At 40.1% G+C, this 21710-nt stretch overlaps 1 protein-coding gene across 2 annotated transcripts in view; it reads right to left on the minus strand.

Annotated features, from left to right (window-relative positions):
- The window catches only part of DOK5 (docking protein 5), a 153705-nt gene extending 132217 nt beyond the window's left edge, over nt 1–21488 (minus strand). The window contains exon 1 of one of the 2 annotated variants that reach the window (XM_044262795.1): nt 21152–21488. In XM_044262795.1, coding sequence (XP_044118730.1) covers nt 21152–21217 — 66 coding nt within the window. In that variant the 5' untranslated portion in view covers nt 21218–21488. Of the gene's footprint in view, nt 1–20705; nt 20784–21151 lie in introns of those variants that run through there. The other variant, XM_044262796.1, reaches the window with a different exon arrangement.
- Between the last annotated feature and the right edge of the window lie 222 nt (nt 21489–21710).

The raw sequence follows: 21710 nt of genomic DNA on the forward strand, positions 1-21710 counted from the left end.
GAGCCAAAACATGTACACCTGAAACATGTACGAGGTATGACTTTGTTGTAGAACTTGGGATCCTCAACCCAGGCCTATCACCAGTGAATGGGTGACTGCAAAGCAAACAGAACATCAGCTCATCTGTGGCCTGCTGCCAGAGTTCTAGTCTTAAAAACTGGTCTTCACTCCCTCAGATGTTGCTGACAGAGATGTAAATCAGTGTGGCCCATAAGGAAGCTAATTCACAATGTATATCAAGAGTCATAAAAACATTCACACTTTCTAGGTTCCTAATCACTTCCATTGAAACATGGTCCGAAACAATCTGAAACATGGTCGAAGTTATTATAAGCCTGAGTGTTATCTGAATTAGAAACAATTTAGCTGTTTTAACTAGGAAGTAAATCAGGTACCTATTCAATGGAGTATTATAGACTTCAAAATTATGGTTTTAAAAATTATGTAACCCTTTGGGGGAAAATTTGTAATAGAACACAATCCATTTTAGATATTATACCTATTCAATGGAGTATTATAGACTTCAAAATTATGGTTTTAAAAATTATGTGACCCTTTGGGGGAAAATTTGTAATAGAACACAATCCATTTTAGATATTATACACAGACTATGACATTGTAAATATATAATTGCAAGGATGTGAAGTTTTATCTTTTTTATTTTTTTATTAACATATAATGTATTTTTTAATTAACATATAATGTATTTTTTATTAACATATAATGTATTATTTGTTTCAGGGGTACAGGTGTGTGATTCATCCGTCTTACACAATTCACAGCGCTCACCATAGCACATGTCCATCAGCCAGCTACGCCATCCCTCGCACCCTCTTCTTCTCCAGCAACCCCCCGTTTGTTCTGTGAGATTAAGAGTCTCTTATGGTTTGTCTCCCTCTCTGCTTTCATCTTGTTTCATTTTTCCCTCCCTTCCCCTATGATCCTCCGTCTTGTTTCTCAAACTCCTCATATCAGAGAGATCGTATAATTGTCTTTCTCTGTCTTTACTTCACTTAGCATAATACCCTCTAGTTCCATCCATGTCGTTGCAAATGGCAAGATTTCATTTCTTGATGGCTGCATGATATTCCATTATATACACATGCCACTCCTTCTTTCTCCATTCATCCATTGTTGGACATCTAAGCTCCTTTCTTTCAACTTTTTTGAGGAACCTCCACACTGTTTTCCAAAGTGGTTGCACCAGCTGGCATTCCCACCAACAGTGTAGGACACTCCACATCTTCGCCAGCATCTGTCCCTTCCTGACTTGTTAATTTTAGCCATTCTGACTGGTGTGAGGTGGTATCTCACTGAGGTTTTGATTTGTATTTCCCTGATGCCAAGTGATGTTGAGCACCTTTTCAAGTGTCTGTTGGCCATTTGGATGTCTTCTTTGCAGAAATGTCTGTTCATATCTTCTGCCCATTTCTTGACTGAATTATTTGTTCTTTGGGTGTTGAGTTTGCTAAGTTCTTTATAGATTTTGGCTACCAGCCCTTTATTTGATGTATCAATTGCAAATATCTTCTCCCATTCTGTCAGTTGTCTTTGGTTTTGTTGACTGTTCCCTTTGCTTTGCAAAATCTTTTGATCTTGAAGTCCCAATAGTTCATTTTTGCCCTTGTGTCCCTTGCTTTTGGCAAAGTGAAATTTTAGATGGGTATGGAAAAAAATGTAAAGTATATATACTAAAATAATAATTTCATGTTGGGGTTTTAGGTTTACATTATTACAGGGAAATCAGTGGAAAACCCAGCAAAACAGTAACAATAAAAAAGACAGAAAACATTTTATTGACACTGATGTAGTCTTTCCTATTTTCATTGTTCCCAATGTTCAAACTTAATTTGAATGAAAAGATCTTGGTTACTAAAATTCTTCTAAAGATTCCACTTATAGAACTTAGCTTAGTCCAGCGGTCTATTTATTCAGAAATAAATAAACACACAAAGAATGCTCAGACACCCCAGCTGTACTGTCTTTCCACTGTCTTTCAGTCATAAAATTTTGTTTTTTACTCAAATGCAGTTCTTTTAGTTCTTTTGCTCATTACCAAGTCTGAAGTTTCTTCTCATTTTTGGAATCTTGGATAAATAAAATAGGTCAAGAAAATATCTAAAAGAGGCAGTCCTATAGTAGCATTTCAAGGCATTCAGTTTAGCCCTATTACTGATGCTAAAATTACAAGGACTGTGTATAGAAACCTGCAATAGTGTGACAGAGATTAAACAGAGACAGGCATGGACCTCAACTCTTTTGCTCCTTTGGTTCTTACTTAGGCTAAGCCATCTTGAGTAGATTATGATTCCCTGTAAGCCCAGCTCCTTCATCTATAAATTGAGGACAAGGACAGCACATTGTAAGGGGCTGAGACTGGATTCAAACCTCAGAGGGGCACGATCTTCTCCTTCCCTGCTTTATATTATAGTCTTAAACAATGTATGTCAGTTATGCAATTTAGACAGAGCAGATCGTTGGGACCACAACTCAAAAACAGTTCATGTAATTTTGCTACCTAAAAGCAAACACCAACACTTGCAAAATAACACAGGAAACTAGAAGTGAACAAATTATCAAGGTAACTTGCAATTCCAAATCAGCTTCATTTGCTCTAAAAATCTGACCCAGCCTCCTTTTCCCATTTTCTCAGTCTGACCACTGTCTCTCACTACCAAATCAGCCATCTTGAAATATCTGAGCGTAAGAACCCAGTCCCGTCTTTCTCTCTTGACTGACTAGAGCTGCTATTGTTCCTTGGATAATACGGTATGTGAAAAGACCGTTTAATCCTCAAATTTACCACAGCGAGTGAGATATGGCTGAAACCCTGAGCTATCAATGCTCTTAATTAAAACAACATTAATTATGATCACTAAAGGAAAGTATATTTCATTGTAATTGGGAAGATGTCTTATAATGTTTCTGACAAGCCATAATAATTATGCTAAGGTGCAGGAGGTCCCGCTGCCTAGCTAGCTCTCTTGCAAAGGAAAATATACAGTCGAAGTGACAAATGCATGGCTTTACGTATGAATGAACATGATCCATTGCTGTCCAAAGTCCCAACAGCTACATAAGATAAAAGGTCAGTGCCATTACTGGATGATGTCTTTTAGGACAACACAATATGTAAGTATATGCCCTTGTATAAAGATGCATTTTCAATATATTTTTAAATAAAATGAATTCACAAAGAGTCTCATCTCCCAACCAATGTTCTTTGTTCTTTATTTCTGGCCAATTACGGTCATATTTGTTTTTGTTACACTACAAAAGATATGAATGTGCACCATAAAAATACATAAGCAAATAGGTAAATAAAGAAATTGAAAAGCATAAGAGTAAAAAGCAGATGACCACCCACCTCACCTTACCTGCACCGGTCCCACTTCTTAGAGGAAAGCACGGTTACATTTTTAATAGTTACTACCAGAAACCATTCCTTTCCTCATTTTTCTATGCCCACACAGTAATATATTCTGTGAATACATGTGCACCAAAATTCCTCTTTTTTTTCTGCCATTTGCTTTTTCTCATACACCACAAGGTATCAGGACAATCTTCCAGAAGGTACAACAATGGAGTAAAGCAGAACAGAGCAAAACTTGAAGTCTTCCGATTTTCAGTGGGCAATTTTTCACCTTACAACAGATTACACCACCTTTCAACTGCCCACTCCTGCCTTTACCAACACCTCAATTACATGATTTCACAATTTAGTTATAAGAATTTGGAAATATGAATTCAAAGGGTAAAATACCAGTATGGCCTTCGAACACAAGACTATTTAAATTAACATTTTAATTGGATCACAAGTTTAGCCTTGGTAATTCCAAGTAGCAGCCGCTTCCTATTTTGGTGTTTCGTGTTCACTCCTTGATGCCTCTTCATATTCTGGTGTTTGGTGTTCACTCCTTGATTCACTAAGCACCCCCGAAGCTCCTGGCAGAGGGCCTGGCTTACGAACCCATGGGAACAAAGCAGCCTAGGTCTCCAACTTCAAAATCTGCTTTTCAAAGTAGCCTACAAGCTATGAAATCCACTTCATGAATTATTTTATGTAATTCTCACACACCCCTATGACATAGGCACCATAATTATTGACACCAATTAACTGAGAGAACAAGTTAAGAGAGATTAAGAAACATAAACAAAGTTACAGTAAGTCAGCGGCCTAGAAAGATCTGTCTGCCACCTGTCACCGAGGTTTATGCTCTTAGCCCCCGGGTTGTAGACTCACAGGTCAGTTCCTGAGGGGCCAGAGCTCTGGAGAAGTCATGAAATCCTCAGGGCCTCAGTTTCCCCAACAGTAAAATACAGGGATCAGAAAAGTCAGTATCAAACTGTTTTTATTATGGATGTCTATTTATTCTGGCTCTTTTCTTTACCCTCTAGTATCAAAACTTGAAAACATTATTCTTTTTATATATTATATTTAGTATAACCTTCACTTGCATGCCTCTCTAGGTCAGAGAATAGTAAGAAATATTTTTTTAATAACTCTTAGAGTCTCCTTATTAGTCATTTTTCCAACCAATATGCCAATGCCTTTTTCAGCCTGAACCTTTGGAAGGTGAAATGAAAGTTGCTAATTTTTATCTCCATGTGCCTAAAGCCTATCTAAAATCACGATTAAAAGTTCCCTGGAATGCGTGACCTGAACTCGTGGAAAGCTGCCCCACTCTTTGAGTTAATATTAGAGCAATTAGTTTAACAAAAGGGTTTTTTCATCTTTGAAATATTCGACTTCATCTTTCTCTAGAAAATAAGCTTCAAAGTTAAACACCAGTAAAATGTCCAATCTTCTTCACACACACTTTGCCCTGTATCCATCTCTCTCAAGTGGATTTAACTTTAGAAATTTATTTCTGTATGATAAAGAACTTTTTCAGCCCCATGTGTAAAACTGTCAATCTCATTAAAAGGGAGCCCAGCAGCCTGGGGAAATGTACTTCTTTCTAAATCTTTAATCAATCTCAAAACATCTGCCCGTCAGCATATCTTCTGTAACTCCATCTATTTTACAAATGTTCCCCAGAAATTCACAGTTGCCCAATGAAATTGACAGCTATGAAGAAAAATCAAATTATTTCCTCTCAGTGAGTGGGCTACGTGATGGCCAAGTGCCCTGTTCAGGAATAAAGTAGAATCAAACCCACAGACAAAAGCATTTATCTTCCCTCTGGCTACAAAGCTATAACCAGCACTCCCCTTTTATGACAGTGTGAACAGGTATGCAGGAAAAAGGACTGAAATCAAGACTTTCAGGCAAGAAACGCTAAAGTAATATGCATATAAATCTTGCCTAATGTTTATTTGGAGCTTCCTCCTCCAAGAAAAAAAACAAAACAAAACAAAAAAAAACCAAGGCTGATACTAATAATTTATGGAGTCCAGATTCAATGTAATAAAGTGGCTAAGGTATTTTTTTAATTCATTTATCAGATGATTCTACTGAATAGACTGGACCATTTTAACAACCTAATAAATGAAATAAGCCACCAAACTTTTTATGAAAATTAAGTTAATGAATCATTTTAGTTTTGAGAACAATAGGTAAAAATCAGAATCGTGGGCCAATAAATCAAGCAAAAACATATTACAAAAGATCACGGATCCTTCTTTGGAAGGCTGAGCTAAAGCTGCAGATTTTTAATTATAAATCAGATTGTTGCAAGTTGAGTTTCCTGAGAAGCAGATTCTAAGAAGGAGATTTGAATTCTGGAAGTTCAATGAGAAGGGCTCTCAAGAGCAATACCTAGGAGGGAGTCAAGGGTGCATGTCAACTATGACCCACTCTCCACAGTGCCCTCTGAAGATCTACCACCCACTCAGAGTCATCCCAAATGGGGCAGGTCTTGAGTGTGGGCTGCGTCCCATGGAAAGAGGTTTGGCTTTTGGCCATGCAGCTCTCTTTGGGAGAAGCAGGGGGCATAGCTGCAAGTTGTCAGTCTAAACCACTAGAGCACTCCCAGCTGAAGAAAGAAAGGTTTCCGTTCCAAGTAGGGGTGGAGGGATGTGGAGGAAGATCCGGGAGGCCCACTAAGATGCCGACTGCACAGGTCTAACCCAATCCTGGGCAACCTTTTGATAATTAGGCAATGGATGCTGAAGTATCAAGCCCAATGGCAAAGTTCAAATCCTCCTGGATCATGATGGTATTAAGAATTAGGGTTTCGCTAAGACTCCCAACTGGAATGTGAAGGGGACTTGGGTAAAAGCATGGAGGATTTGGCCCCTTCCCAGGAGGTCTACTGATCAGTGCTTCACAATACAGAGTCACTCACTCACTCACTCATTCATTCACCAATTATAGAACCTCTGTAATGGGAAAAAGCAAGGACCCAGACAAGGACAAGCTGTGCCCTTATGGAGCTCACAGACTAATGAGGGTACAGTCATTAAAACAATATTCTCAAAACATGTATCTTGAAACAGCAATGAGTGTTATGAAGAAACATAAGGTAGCACTGTCCAACAGAATTTTCTAGGACAATGGAAATATTCTGAATCTGTACTGTCCAAGATGGTAACCGCTAAAGAAATCTGGCTATTGAACACTTAAAATGTGGCTAGTCTAACTAGAGGACTTAATTTTTAAATTTTTATTTGATTTCAATTAATTTAAATTAATGGGATACATGTGGCAAGTGGGACCTCCCACCACTGAGATGGGGGATGGTGTTATAGTGTCGGGGAAAGCATCTCCAAATCAAAGACATCCCACCTGGGATTTTTGGGGTGAGAAAAAAATAGAGAAAGTAAAAGGAAGAGGAAGAACTTTTTAATCAATGAAACAGCAGGCATATGGATAGTAATGAAGGAAAAAGCCTGGACAGTGAAGGAACTAGAAATGGCATAGTTGCCTTGAGCACCAATTTGGGGGTGCACTGATCTGAACACTGCTATGGGTCGTATGAGATATGGCAGGCTCTAGACCACAGAGTGTCTTAAGTATAGAATTACATTACAGAATAATTATGTGTAAGGGGAAGGCATCTGAGAATATTTAAAAATAGAATCAGGGTAGGATTAGGTTTGATATTTTTTTAGGTGATCAATTTCCAGTAAGCAGAATAGATTTGGGGAGTGGAGGACTGAGCCGAGGAATGGAGGCAGGAGAATACTCTTCAAGAGTTACACACACACACACACACACACACACACTCACAGATACACACACATACACGTTAGGACTGGCAGAAACAAGTACTGAACTCCTGAGCACTCTCAGTGGGAACATACCTGGTACAATCCCTTTGAAGGAAAATTGGCTCTATTTATCAAAATTGTGAAGTATACCACTTTGTTGTGAAGTATACCACTTTGTAAGAGAAACTCCTTTTTTGATTTAACTTAGAAATACAGTATTGTGTATGCATACAGGTATGCACAAGGATGTGCCCTGCTTTACCATTTAATTAGCCAAAATGAGACATTACCTTCAAGTGTCCGTTAATAGTGTTAACTAAAGAAATTGTGAAACAGCCAAATAAATGAACAGTGGGCATCCATAAAAGGTGCTGAAAAGTGCTCCAACATAAATTAGAAGAAAAGGGACAGGGTATACAACAATATTAAATATGAACCCATATGTACAAAATGAAGTATATAAAACACCTGCATTTTTATGTATGTCTATGCACACATATTTCTACAAAAATAGACAAGTATCTGACCAGAATGGTATGCCTAGGAAGTGGGACAAGCATGGGGAAGGAGAGAAACTGCCTCTTCACTCTACTCTTTTTTGCATTGTTGTATTTATTTGCCATGTACATGTAATGTAAAACACTAGTTAAAAAGAACTGATACATACACACACACAGAGATAATTATAAAAGCAATCTTTTGTTGTAGCTAAAGTGGACTCCCTTCCTTCCTCCCTTTCTTCCTTCTTTCTTTTCTTTTCTTTTTCTTTTTTACTAGAGAGTCAACTCTATCTTTTGAAATTCAAGGTAAATAATAGATTTACAAAGTTATCTGGTTTTGCCCTGGGTCTGACCCAAACAGCTCAATAGAATCCAAGTTTTCTCTTCTATTTCCCACTTAGCAGGCCCTGGGAAGACCTGCCTGGGATGAAACAGAACGTTTCATGTGCTTGGGCGTGTTCTTCCCACCCACAACTGCACTCTGGCTCAGAGGTGGACAGGTGGAGAGACAGAACGGTCAGACATTAATACTTCCATCTTGCTGCAAAGGAAGCTGAGGTGTGAGAAGTTCAATGACAAGCTCTGGTCACAGCAGATGGCCGGCAGCACTGGACAGAGCAAAAGAAAGGCCCTTTTTTTTTTAATGCCAGCCAGGTTTTTCTCCTCCACATGCTGGGCCTACACTAAGGACTACAAACTGGATCCTGAAAAACAGTTACAACCAAAAATCATGCAGCGGAACACCGCACAACTCTTAGAGCTCCTTGGTATTTATAAATACAGACATACATTATCTGTGAGTGTTACTGTCTGCTTCATAATATAATATGCCAAATGTTGTTTCAGAGTTTCATTTGTACCTAAATGTTGGCTGAGCTCCTACTGTGTGCCCAGACACTACTTGAGCCATGGAGAATTCTGCCCTTAACAAAACTGATGATTTTATCTTCTTGATGTTTAGAGGTAAGTAGGAAAAAAATAAGACATAAAGAAATGAGTAATGTAACAGATCATTACAGTCGTGAGGAATGTGATTCTGGATGAAACAAAAAGGAGCTGAGACTGAAAATACCCTGGCGGGGAGGGGGGAGACACCCGCAACCGATGGTCAACTGTTCCCTGGGCAGGGGACTTCTAAGCTGATGACTTAAGTGAGGGCCAGCCACTCCAGGAAATGTATTACAGATGGAAGGAAACAGTAAGAGCAGAAGACTTACATGACAAAGAGGAAGAAGAAAAGAGAAGATGGGGCACCTGGGTGGCTCAGGGAAGCATCCAACTCTTGGTTTCAGCTCAGGTCCTGATCTCGGGATCCGGGGAATGGAGCCCTGCATCGGGCTCTGCGCTCAGTGGGAGAGAGCTTGTCTCCCTCTCTCTCTGTCCCCTCCCCCGCTCATGCTCTCTCTCTAAAATAGAATAAATAAATCTTAAAAAAAAAAAACGATGAAGAGAAGTTCAAAGTACCACATTAAGCAAGGACTCATCGTTCTTAATATCTAGGATATTAATATTCCACATAAATGGATTATTCAGAAATTGCATCTAGCTATCTCATCCCGACTCCCAGCCAAACCCACTGGAAGCATCTCACAGGTTAATACGACCAGGTTAATAAGGATACCAGCTGCATTAATCAATATATACAGGCTCTATTAGTCAATATTTATTTATTTGATTCAGTAAACATCTTGTTACCCAATAGATACGAATCAAATTTTCAATTTTATAGTTCTATTTTTAGAATAAAAATGAAAAACACAGTGACAGTAAACATATGATTTACTGTATCTTCTACATGAAAGATTTCTGCATAGCCTTTCCCATGAAGGTGCTTTTCTAATAAAGCAAATCCTTGCTTCCTTACTAAATCCTAGTAATAACTAAAGTTGAATGTTACCCTAAAAGAAAAAAGACAACAAAATTGAAAAGATTCCAATTATAAAACTGCCAAGAACTCAATCTCAGACTGAAGAAAATCCGTACACAAATGGCTCCATCTTTCACCAGCTGGATTAGCAAAACCTCGAAAAAGCTCTCAAAGCAAACTTTTGCAAGATGAGATGAACCAGGCATTCTCATAGATGGCAAAGTGTATTTACACATAAAGTTTTATTTACACATAAAACTTTATGTGTAAATACACTTTGGTCACTGAGTCCCACTTCTAGGAATTAATCTACTAGTATGCTCACCACTGGGTGGGAGAAGGGGTCATCTGTGGCACTGCTTATCACAGGGAAGAAAAAGAATTACTCAACTTTTCCACAACAGGCTGGCAGCTAGGACTCAAACTTAGGCTCTGCTGTATACCAGCTGTGTGACTTGGACAAAAACTTACCCTCTCAGGCACTCAGTCTTGTGATCTGTAAAATGGGCACAAAACACCTTCTTCATGCCCATCTTGAATAACAGATAAAAGGGAGAAAGAAGAATGAGTAATTAAATAAATGGACAGAATTTATTTATATACTGGAATCCTGTCTAATAATTGAAAAGCATGATATATCACTGAATAAGAAACCCACAGCACAGAAGAGGATGTAATTATATATCGCACACATGCACATACAAAACTAGCTATACATGGACTATTCTGGAATATTCACAGTGGTTGCTTCTGGGAACTGGATTCCTGGGAACAAAGTTCAAAAGAAATATTATTGTTCAATGTACAAACTTTGTACTTTCTAATCTGAATTCAATATACATATTGCCTACCACAAGAAGAAACCAAGTAAGATTTAATTTTAAGGGGGTCAGTCTAAACCTCCAGCATTAATTACTATATTCCCTGATACTGACTTTGCAGGTTACATACCAACCACAATTATGAGAAATTCTAGAACATTCTGCCACTCCAGCACAAAACCTACAACAAAATTAAGTGGGATATAATGTGAATATCTCATTCTACTATTCTGATCTGTAGCAAAATCACTCATTCATTTGGTCAGCAAATACTGAACATTTACTATGGGCAGAGAGCTGAGGGATACAGAGTGAACTAGGTAGCTAAGGTCTTTGGCCTCCTAAAACTTAAACCCTAGTAGGAGAAAAAATTACCTACAAAAATATTATGAAGAAAAGTATCTGGCACAAAAGTTAAGAAAATTTTTAAAAACCTATTCATACTCTTCAATTAGAAGGATGCTCTAGAGGGATGTGAGAAAAAGACTTTTTAGATGCGGTGGTCCTGGCAGGTTGTTCTGAGGTGGGAATTATAAAGTTAAAATCTGGAGACCAAGAGAGAGCCGTGCAGGAGAAATGCAGAGCAAAGAGGAGCCATTAATGGAGATCTGTTCAAACCCATGAAGACCTCTCAGGGCAAACTCCCCAGGAAATGTTCCTTTCAAACTTCACTTCACACCACATTTTCCATCTGAATTCATGGATGTTGAGAACTAGCCCTGTTTCCTAACAATCTATCTGGGGTCAATGTTGGTATAATACAACTTGGGCTTAAAAAGTGGTTCTTTTGCAGCTTAGCCCATGAGATGGAAACCTGAAGCCCTAAAGAAATTGTTCAAATGAAGAGTCGGTTTTGCTAGGGGATTCAGAGAGGTATGATTTCTTGAAGGTTTTTAAAATAAATTTCTTTTATTGAGTGGCTTTAAGATAATAAAATGCATTTTAAGGCTTTAATTGCTTTCCTAAATAGTGAAACTTGTATTAAGGAAAAGCTCTGAACTTAAACCAGTGCTTTAATTTGAGTTAGCCCATTCATAAGACAGACTTATTTTTCTTTCTGTTAACCACTCAAGTATTCACTGTAAACATTAGTGAAAAAAGACAAAATAAAGATTTAGGCAAATTTGAGATAAATTTGTGGAGGTTTTTAGGGTGAGAAGGGACATATACTTATGGTGATAACAGATGGAATTTTTTAAAGAGGATGTGTTGAGTACCTGGGATATTTTTTCTTAGGAACCAATTTTTTAAGTATTTGTATAGAATCAAGCAATATGGTCAGTATAAGCTTTACATTAAGGGTTGAGGAACCTACTTAAGAAGAGAAGTATAATCTTCATTGAGTCTCCCAAGCTCAGTCATGCATAGGCCAACATTGGGATTTGTGCCATACTGAGTTCTACCACCTACCTTCATACTTTTTTTTAAGATTGTCTTTATTTATTTGACAGGGAGAGAGAGAGAGAGAGAGATCTCAGACAGAGGCAGGGGGAGCAGCCGGCAGAGGGAGAGGAAGAAGCAGACTCCCTGTTGAGCAGGGAGCCCAACGTGGGACTCGATCCCAGGACCCTGAGATCATGACCAGAGCCAAAGGCAGAAGTTTAACCAATTGAACCACCCAGGAGCCCTTACCTTCCTAATTTTTGCTACTCTGTGGTATGCTTGCACTATGAGTTAGCGATCCATTAAACAACTTTACTTTTTAAATTAAATAAGCTTATTTAAAGAGGAAGCTACACATTTTTATCTTAAATGGAAAACCAATATCCCTTGAAGGTAAATGTAAAATTTAATGCAATATAAAGTTAATGAATACAATAAAACATAGGACTGTTACCCAAAGCCTCTGCAACTAAGTACGGTGCTCTCTCTATTAAAAGGCCTTCAGGGAGTGCCTGGCTGTCTCAGTTGGTAGAGCATGCAACTCTTGATCTCAGGGTTGTAAGTTCGAGCCCCATGTTAGGGTACAGAGATGTGTAAAATAAAATCTTTTAAAAATAAAAACAAAAATAAAATAAACAAAATTTTAAAAGTAAAAGGACTTCAAGGCATTTGTTCTTTGAGAAAAGTTGATTAAGAAGTAACATTTTTCTTATCTTGTGATTCAATGTTATTGACTGCCCTAATAATTACTTTCTCTCAAGATATACAATTCCCAGGTTTGAGGGCCACTATTAGAGTTGGTAGGCAAAAAATACTGTGATCAGTCTTTGAATCAAAGGTATGGGCCAATTCTATATTTTCTAACACAGTGTTTCAGGAGTGACTCTTAAATGAGTCCAATATTACTAAAGTTAACAGCAAGAGGAAAGCTAAATGCTTTCTGTTTTTCATTACCAACACCATGACTCTTCTGCTGAGATGAGTGAATTTATTTTTACCAGCTTATTGTTCTTATAGACAATGAACAACAAATATCACCTCAATATTTCAATAATAAAAAAAATAAAAATCAACATTATCACCATTCATTAAGTTCCTATGAGTCAGGTGCAGGATTAAGAGTTTGATATGCTTATCTTTTGTGAGAAGTATATTACTATCCTCATTTTTTTACATGACGAAGCAAAATTTCAGAAGGAATAAGCAATTTCTCAAGGCCATAGAATCAGTAACTGGCCAAGTTAAGATCCAAGCAAAAGTGTCAGTTTCAAATGTATGCTATTTCCACCATGGAAAGAAATAATTCATCAATTCAGTTATGAAAGTCAGAAAGGAAGGAAGAAAAGAAGAAAAGGAGAAAGGGAGGGAGGGAGCGTGTCCCAGCAATATCTGTGGTAGTTACAGTCAAAATTATTCTAAATTCCATATCAAAAGGCAAAGGAACTACAATATCTAAAATAATTTTGAAAAAGAGAAAGTAAAGTGGAAAGAATTGGTCTACCCTATTTCAAGATTATTGTATAGCTATACATATAGACATATACAGACATACTGCTACATATATATGGGCATACAAAGCAATGGAACAGAATAAATGACTTAAGAATAAAAACAAGAATAAAAAGGAATGAAAACTAAATTCTTAAATATGCTCAATGGAGAAAAGACTTTTCCACAAAGCATGCTGCAACAATTGGCCATCCATAGGCAAAAAAATGAATCTACACTTAAATGTGCAACTTACACAAAAATTAACTCAAAATGGATCATGGGTTTAAATGTAAAAGGTAATACTCTAGAAAAAAATCATTGGGGATCTTGAGCTGGGCAAAGTGTTAGTACCAAAAGCATGATCCACAAAAGCAAGAAAGGAATAAACTGGATTTCATCACAATTAAAAACCTTTGTTCTGTGAAAGACTTTGTTGAGAAGGTAGGAAAGACAAGCTACCTACTGAGTGGAAACATTTAAGAACCACATGTCTAAAAGGATTGATACCTAGAATATATAAAGAACATTCAAACTCAATAGTCAAAAAACAAACAACCCAATTAGAAAATGGGCAAAAGACATGAACAGACATTTTATCAAAATGTATATCCAGTTGGCAAATAAGACATGAAAAGCAGCTCAACGTCGCTACCCATTACAAAAATGTAAATCAAAACCACAATGAGCTATCACCACACATAAATCAGAATGTCTAGAATAAAAAAAATTTTTTTTATTTCATGACAACATGAAATGGTGGCAGGAACACAGAGAAACCGGATTCTATGTTGTTGGTGTGAACATAAAGCAGTACAAATACTATGAAAAGCAGTTGGGCAGTTACTTTAAAAAATTAGACATGCAAATATCAATACCACCCAAAGTGGCACTCCTGGGCATTTATCTAGAAGGTATATAAACCTATATTCCTACAAAGATCTGTATATAACCATTTATATCAGCTTTTTCTGTAACAGCCCCCAAATGGAAACCACCCTAAATGTCCTTCAGTAGATGGATGGCTAAGCAAACTATGGTCCATCCCTTCCATGGGACATGAAGGAATGAACCGCGATACCCAAAACAATCACAACAATTCCAGAGAATCCTGCTGAGTAAAAAAAAGGAAAAAAGAAAACCCAAATCTCAAAGGTTACACACCATATGGTTCCATTTGTATAATATTCTCAAAATGATAAAATTATAGAAATGGAAAACAGATTAGTGGCTGTCAGGGCTTTAGGGCTGTGGGAGGGGGAACAGTAGGGGAAGCTATAAAAAAGCAAGAAGGACCTTGTGGTGAGGGAATGTTCCTTCTCTTGATTGTACCAATGTCAGTATCTTGGTTGTAATACTACAGTATATACTTGAATAATATTGCCATTGGGAGGAACTGGGTATGAGAGATCTTTCTGCATTATTTCTTACAATCGCATGTGACTCTACTATCATCTAAAAATAAAAATTAAAAAAACATTTAAAAAACGAGACAGTGGTTCTTAATCTTTTGAAGTTGTAGGGGGTGGGAGGTGAGAGGCCTGGGGGCAGGGTGGTCTGAACATCACCAGGAATCTGATAAAAGCTATAAAGCGTCACGCCAGAATGTTCACCTGCATTCTATCCCCAGAACCTACTTAAAGGACCCCACACAAGAGCATGATACACACAAAATAACATTTATGTTCTTCGGGAACCAGGGCGTGAAGAAAGACACAGAACACTAGTAAAATAAAGACAGTCCCCCTACTGCTTGGCAAAGATCAGCTTCCAGATACTTACTCAAAATTTAGCCATCTGCATCCTAGAAAGAAGCTATTTTAAAACTTCAACATTCACACATATCTGTGGCATTTCTAAACTCACAATTTCATTTTGAGTTTCAAAGGAACAGAGGTTGCAGGAAGGAGGCATCATAATTTCTTCCCAGCTTAGACTCTCCAAAAGCTTAATTTCCACCCAACTGGAATCAAATTCCTGGAGTTAAGAGGAAAATCAAATTTGACCTTCCTCATTTCACAAAAACGGAATAGGGCGGTTTCTGCAGAGATCTTTGCACTTCAGTATTTTATCTGTTACTCAGACTAATTCATCCTTAAGTACAGTGAATATATTAATCTCATGTTAACAATACAAGCCCAATAACAGACCATCAGTTCCTTGAGGGCTGTGACCGGACTTGTCTTATTTAAGGTGGTTTACCCTGATCTTGTACTAGTATGCACTCCATAAATATCTGATGAATGATAAAACAAATGAAAGCAAATACAGCCCAAATGAAAACTAAATTCTTAAAATACCAAGATCATGATTTCTCATAAAAATTACAAAGCTGCTTAAGAAATAAATATTTCTAGTCAATAAATTTGGCTAAAAACATATAGCAGATGTGGAGCAAAATACAGCAGATGTGGGGACAATCGTGCCATCAGTAATCTGGCTTATGTCTACACATGAAGTCACTAAATCGGCCATTCTTTGCTTAAGTCAGTTTGGGTGAGGACGATGAAAGGCTGGACTTTATGCACCATTAATCATAACATCCACACAGACCATCACGTAAAGATGATGAAAATACCAGCAGCAAAGCACTTCTGACACAGGAACTGGAGAAGTCGATTCACGTGGGGCCAAGACGCTGAGTGGTCTGGACATAGGCCAGTGTATTCAGTCTAGGTGATCATCAATTTCACCACTGCAAAGTTACCCCCAAAGCCTCTTTTTTCTTGAGGATGAAAAACAGTGCTCCATGTAGCTTCCTGAATGGCTGAATTTCACTGTTATGAATATAACTTTGTCATTAAAACGGTGGGTCATCTGTGGATCATCTACAGATCCCAAACCCTAAAGGGAATATTGCAGCTGCTTTGTCATACTGGGTTGGGTCAAACAGGGAAGCAAAGGAGTGAGAAAATATTTCTGCCTAAACTCTGGCCATTAACTAACCCGTTTTTCAAATCCATTCTCTGGCACCCAAGAGAAAGACCCCCAAATTAGCAGAAATCTAATGAGCTCATTCAAACTGAAGTTTCATGGAGATGAGTTCCTTTGCCTCTGATGATCTTTTCCATGTATCCAAGGATCATGAAAAATCTTACAAAGGCAAATATTCCTTCTATACCTAGCATCACTGTCAAGCAATATTTGTGCTTATCCATTAGTTACTGCACATGTATTAAGTCTGTTTTCCCAACTAAACAGCAAGTTCTTTAAGGATGAGAGTTATGACAGAAGAAGCAGTAAATAAACATAATAACCACCTATGCCTCATCATCCCTAACAGCCGTGGTAGTGAGAAAGGGCAGTAATAAACATGAACTAGGTTTCCATTGTGTCAAGCACCGTGTGGAGCCCTTTATGAGGACCAGCTATAAGGTGGGTACTATGAGCCTCCCTAATTTTACAGAAGACTGACGCTTACAAATGTTAAGGAACTCACCAAAAATCCATATAACCCATCGCTGACCTGGGATTTTAACAGCCTCAGGTCAGAGTGTGTGCTCTTCAACCAGTTCACGGTGATTCATTAATTCATTCATTCATTAATTCATTCAAGAAATCTTCATCAAGAAGACTGTTGATGTAGTGCTGGACAGGATTTCAGCACTGGCATTCAGGATAATTAAAAGATAGAGAAGTCACAGCCCCACAGGAGTTTCATGTGCTCTTTGAGGGATACAGGCAATCAACATGTAAAATAAAGTCCAGTATGTGAGGGGTGATAAGTCTAGAGAGAAGAAATGGAAGGGATATGGGGGAAGAGAAACAGAAAAAGATATGGGGGAGGAGGAGGCAAGAAATAAAATTAAGTATCTGGAAGACCTCAGGGAGCGGGTGGCATTTGAAGCAAGACTGAAGGGGATGAGGGAGGCAGCTGGGAAGAGATATGTGGGGGAACAGCATTCCAGCCAGAGGGAACAGCAAGAGAAAAGGTTGAGTCAGCAAAGGGCCTCTGAGCCCATCTAAGTCTTTTCCCCTGAATTGCATGGAAAGGCATTGGTGGTTTGAACAGCCACAGGAACAAATGTGATTTTTATAACATTATAACGTTACAGGAAGGAGATGATGGGGACTTGGACCAGGATGGTAGTGGCAGATAGTATGAAAGACAGATTGTAGATGTATTTTCAAAAATACAGCCTATAGGATCTCGTGCTGGATTGGTTGTGGGAAGACTGGTAAGAGAAAACAGAAGAGCAATAGAGGTTTGCTTGCTATTCCTTTGCTTGTCTGGTTAATTTTAACCAGGGCAACTAACATGTAGGGACCTCTAGTGGCGGAGATGCAGAGTCCAGGAGAAGGTGGTTTGGAGGAAACAACCAAGTGTTTGGCTGCATTAAGTATGAAACTCTTAAATGTCCAGGTGGGAAAGGCAGGCTAGCCAGAAGAGGCCCTTGGTGTACAGACGCATCAACATGTGATTTAAAGGCGAGTAATTGAGAGACTGCATGTAGATGAGGTGAACAGGTCTGAGTTTAAACTCAGAAGCATGCAATTATTGATTGGAAATTCTCTCTGCTGCAAAATAAGAAACCAAGTGAGACCAGTTATAGGACACCATGTAAACTCAGTCAGGTTAATGACGTGCAAATCGCCTGATTCACCACGTCTCTAAGTATGCATTCTTAGTGCCTTCTGTGGATTCACCAGATAATTGTAGACAATTGCTCCCTTCCCCCTTCCCAGAGCCCCCTAAATTGTGGCACAGACATTGTTGAGCAAACCCTGCACCCAGGACACAGCTCGAGACCTCCATGAACCAACGGAGATTAGGCTGGAGAATGCAGATGTAAAGACACTGAGACTTTTGAGTTAAAGAAGTTGAATTTCATTAAGCCTTTTGATGTTTACAGAAAAAAGTCTGTATGTAAAATGATTGCTTAACCAACTTAAACTATATAGGATCCCAACTAAACATGACCATTTATCTTTCATTCATGTGAATGGAGAGAGTCTTAAAATGTCTCTTGTCCCACTGTAAAATCACTGAAATGTACAGAATTTGTAAAAACTTCACTCAATGGAAACATCCAGATCTGAAAAACCATTTATACCAATGGACACTTCTGGACATAAAGAGATTAATAATCCCCATATCCTTCCGCCAATCCTAACTCATCTTTGATTTCATCAAACAAATAACACAATGAGAATCAATGGTACACTTTCATTACATTCTCACAGATATGATCTTAGTCAATACTTCCAACATCATGAAATAGTGTTCATTGTACAGATTAGGAGACTGAGGCCGAGAGAGGTCAAGGTCACGGAGCTCATAAAGGCAGAAATGGCTCTGTCCTCCTTTTCCAAGTCTGAGGGAACATTCCTTGGCACAACAGCTGCTTACCATGAAAGGCTGTTTTCTTGTTTAATTATAAACCCTCCCAAACATGGTTCTAATCCACAGATATTTGTCTGGATTCCATTAATAAAATGACTATGTCATAGTATTTCCTCAAGAGGCTTATGAACGGCAAAGTCACACATCACCCTGTAGTCCAACGAGCATGTATGAGTGCCTGCTTCGAACTAGAAGTGATACCCCAGCGCTGGCTGAGATTTACACAAGACACATGCTGTTCCAGGCTCTACGCACCCTGGATTAACACCACTGACATTCCTCACTTTGGACAAAGGGTCCATACCGTTCCCTGAAGCCTTCTTCCTCATTACTTGGGACCTCTATGAAAACTTCAGTTTGTAGTGTTTTCTGACAACTGTGTAATCAGCCTCTTTCATTTTATAAGTCAATTACATCATAAGAAGACTTTTTAAAAATAAACTGGTATTAATAAATTATTAATAAGTACAATCAGATTTTGTTGATTACATCTTTGACCTTTCTCTCCATGAGCAGTTAGCATCATTCTGCAGATACTCAAACCTACTTGAGTAGTAACACAGACAAGAAGAGGAAATCCTGAGAAAGGAGACTGCTTGCTGGCATCCAATATGCAGTATGTACAATATAAAATGAGTACAAACTAAATTGTATTTCCTTTCCTTCTGCTTCAAATATCTGTCTGTAAACATTGGCACAATATTTATAGGACCATATTATGTCAGCTGTAATAATATAGAAAAATAATCTCAATTACCATAAACTAGGAAGTTAGGATAACTAGTCTTTCAAATAAATCACCATGTGTCACAATTTGGCATACACCCTGATCCTTATGAATAATTCACATTTTGTGCATTAATAATGCATGTCTTCCTCCTATCGGAATGCTCCCTAACACAGAATGGATGTCTCCTATCAATTTCCTCAACTGGCCTCATGGAGTAAATCTAAAATTAGAATGGTGTTTTTAGTGCTCCCTTTAAAACGGTAACAACTCAGCTGGCCCTTAAGGTTATCATAAACATAAAACTCCTATTATTTCTTGCCCTTTGCATGCGTCACTAAGTTAAGTAAGTACCCTAACAGTAGTTGCTCCTGCTGATGAGAATATGCGCATGGCAGAAAAGATCAAAGAAACCTGCACAGGACTGATAGGGACTGGTAAATTCTGTTACATTTCTTCCTAATTATATATGTATATATTCACAAGAGCATGGGACATAATTGCTGAAACATGGTAACCAGCAGGGGAAAAAAGCAAGCAAGCTTGCAAAGGGTCAAAACAAATCAGGCAAGAGTTTCTAATAATTACAGATGTTTCCTCTCATCCTCCCTCGCTGGTTAGCACTTTGAAATTTCTTTTCAATTTTCAGTAAAATTATCTAACGCATAAGAAAGTATCAAAACCAAGGCACAGAAAGGTGCTAATGACATGTGTTTGCGGGGAAAGACATTCAGTTTATCACTGTAATATACTCCCAGTGCGGCCACTGAACATCATTGGGGATATGACTTCAGACGTTACTAAAGTAAACTTTCTGCCCCCGCAATGCCAGCATCCAAACACACCCAATAAACAAACAAACAAAACCAGCAACAATATTTGACACAAGACAAAGGGAAATGAGATAGGTTGGAATCTGGGGAGAAAAAAATCATTCCAGTATCCTCTCCGTCTCTGGAGAATTCTTTCCTCAACACTCAATCTCAAAGAGAAGCAAAATGAGTTCTCTCTGAAGTCCTATCAAGGCGGAGCAAAGGGAATGGGAGCAAAAGCGGAGTTTTAAGAGAGAAGCCATCCCTGTGCCAACCTCTGTCCCCAACAAGTACCCTCAGACCCATTCATTTTTTCTCGTGGTCCACATTTAGGGAGAGCCCGCTCTGCACCAGGTGTTATGTTCCACCCCGAAGAATCTTCCAGTGGGCTTCCTGTGTGTATTACCGCAACAGAAATCCACCAGCCCCGATAAGGACCAGAGAAAACTCAGATTCGGGCATCCACCGCGAGCTGGCCTGGCCCGAGGGCCAGCCCACTCCGCCGCGGCCCACACCTGGGACAGAGGCGGCTCATGGTCCAGGACCGGACGCCGGAAGAGACCTTCCGCTGAGCAGCAAATTCTCCCTGGGGTCAGAGGGTCACCGACCTTGCTCACAGCGAGAGCGCCTGCCCTCCTTCTCGGCCTCGCATCCATCCCCTGGAAAAGTTAAGTTGGCGGCGAGTGGGAAGAGGGGCACCGGGGGCATCCGGCAGGCTCAGCACCCCAGCCGGCTTTCTGGGCTCCCACTCCCTTGGCTACCGAGAAATATTTATTTCCAGGCGCTGGGCTCCAGCGGCTCCTGAAGCCGAACACGCGGCCACCATCCGAAAGCCAAGTCATCCGAGAGATAAAGATAGATCCGTGACACACCGAGACCCGGCCTGGCAGGGGCGGCCGCAGGCGACGTGGCCGTCGGCCGAGAAGCCGCCGCGCCCTCCGCCCGCCCGCGGCCGCGGACTCTGCTGCCGGCCTCGGGGGATGCGGGCGGAGGATGGAGACGGTCGAACGCACCGGGAGAAGCACAGGGGAGGGGAAAAAGGATCGGTACTTACCCCCAGGCGTCTGCTCCGGATCCGCACGTACCCTTGCTTCACTATGTCATTAAAATTGGAAGCCATCCTGGACGGCCGGGACCCCCCTCGCCCAGGCGCCCGCACCCGAAGCGGCTCCGGGGCGGGTTCAGGGCCGGGTCGGGAGCGGACGTGGGGGGAGAAAGTTGACGCGGCGAAGCGGCTCCGGCGGCGGCTCGGCGCGGCTCTAGAAGGCGCGCATCACTTTGTCTGTCCCCCAAACCCCGAAAGTGGGCGGCCGGCTCGCAGCCACTTCGGGGGAGCGCGGGGCGCGCGGCGCGGCGGGGAGAGGCTGGGGCGCCGCCGTCAGCTGACTCATCCGCCGGCCTGCCGGGAGGAGGAGCGGCGGCTGCTCAGGGCTCCAGCCCTGCCTCTTCCAGGGGCCTGGGAGGAGGGGGGAGGGGAGGAGGAGGAGGGAGGGAAGGAGGAGGGGGAGGGGAGGAGGAGGAGAAGGAGGGAGAGGGACGCGAAGGAGGATCGCGGAGGGGTGGGGGCCCCCCCAGGAGGAGGGGCCGCGCGGGTCCCAGCGCCCGGCCGCGGC

Source organism: Neovison vison, chromosome 8 (genome assembly GCF_020171115.1).
Source record: "Neovison vison isolate M4711 chromosome 8, ASM_NN_V1, whole genome shotgun sequence".
In the NCBI taxonomy this organism is placed as follows: Eukaryota; Metazoa; Chordata; class Mammalia; order Carnivora; family Mustelidae; genus Neogale; species Neogale vison.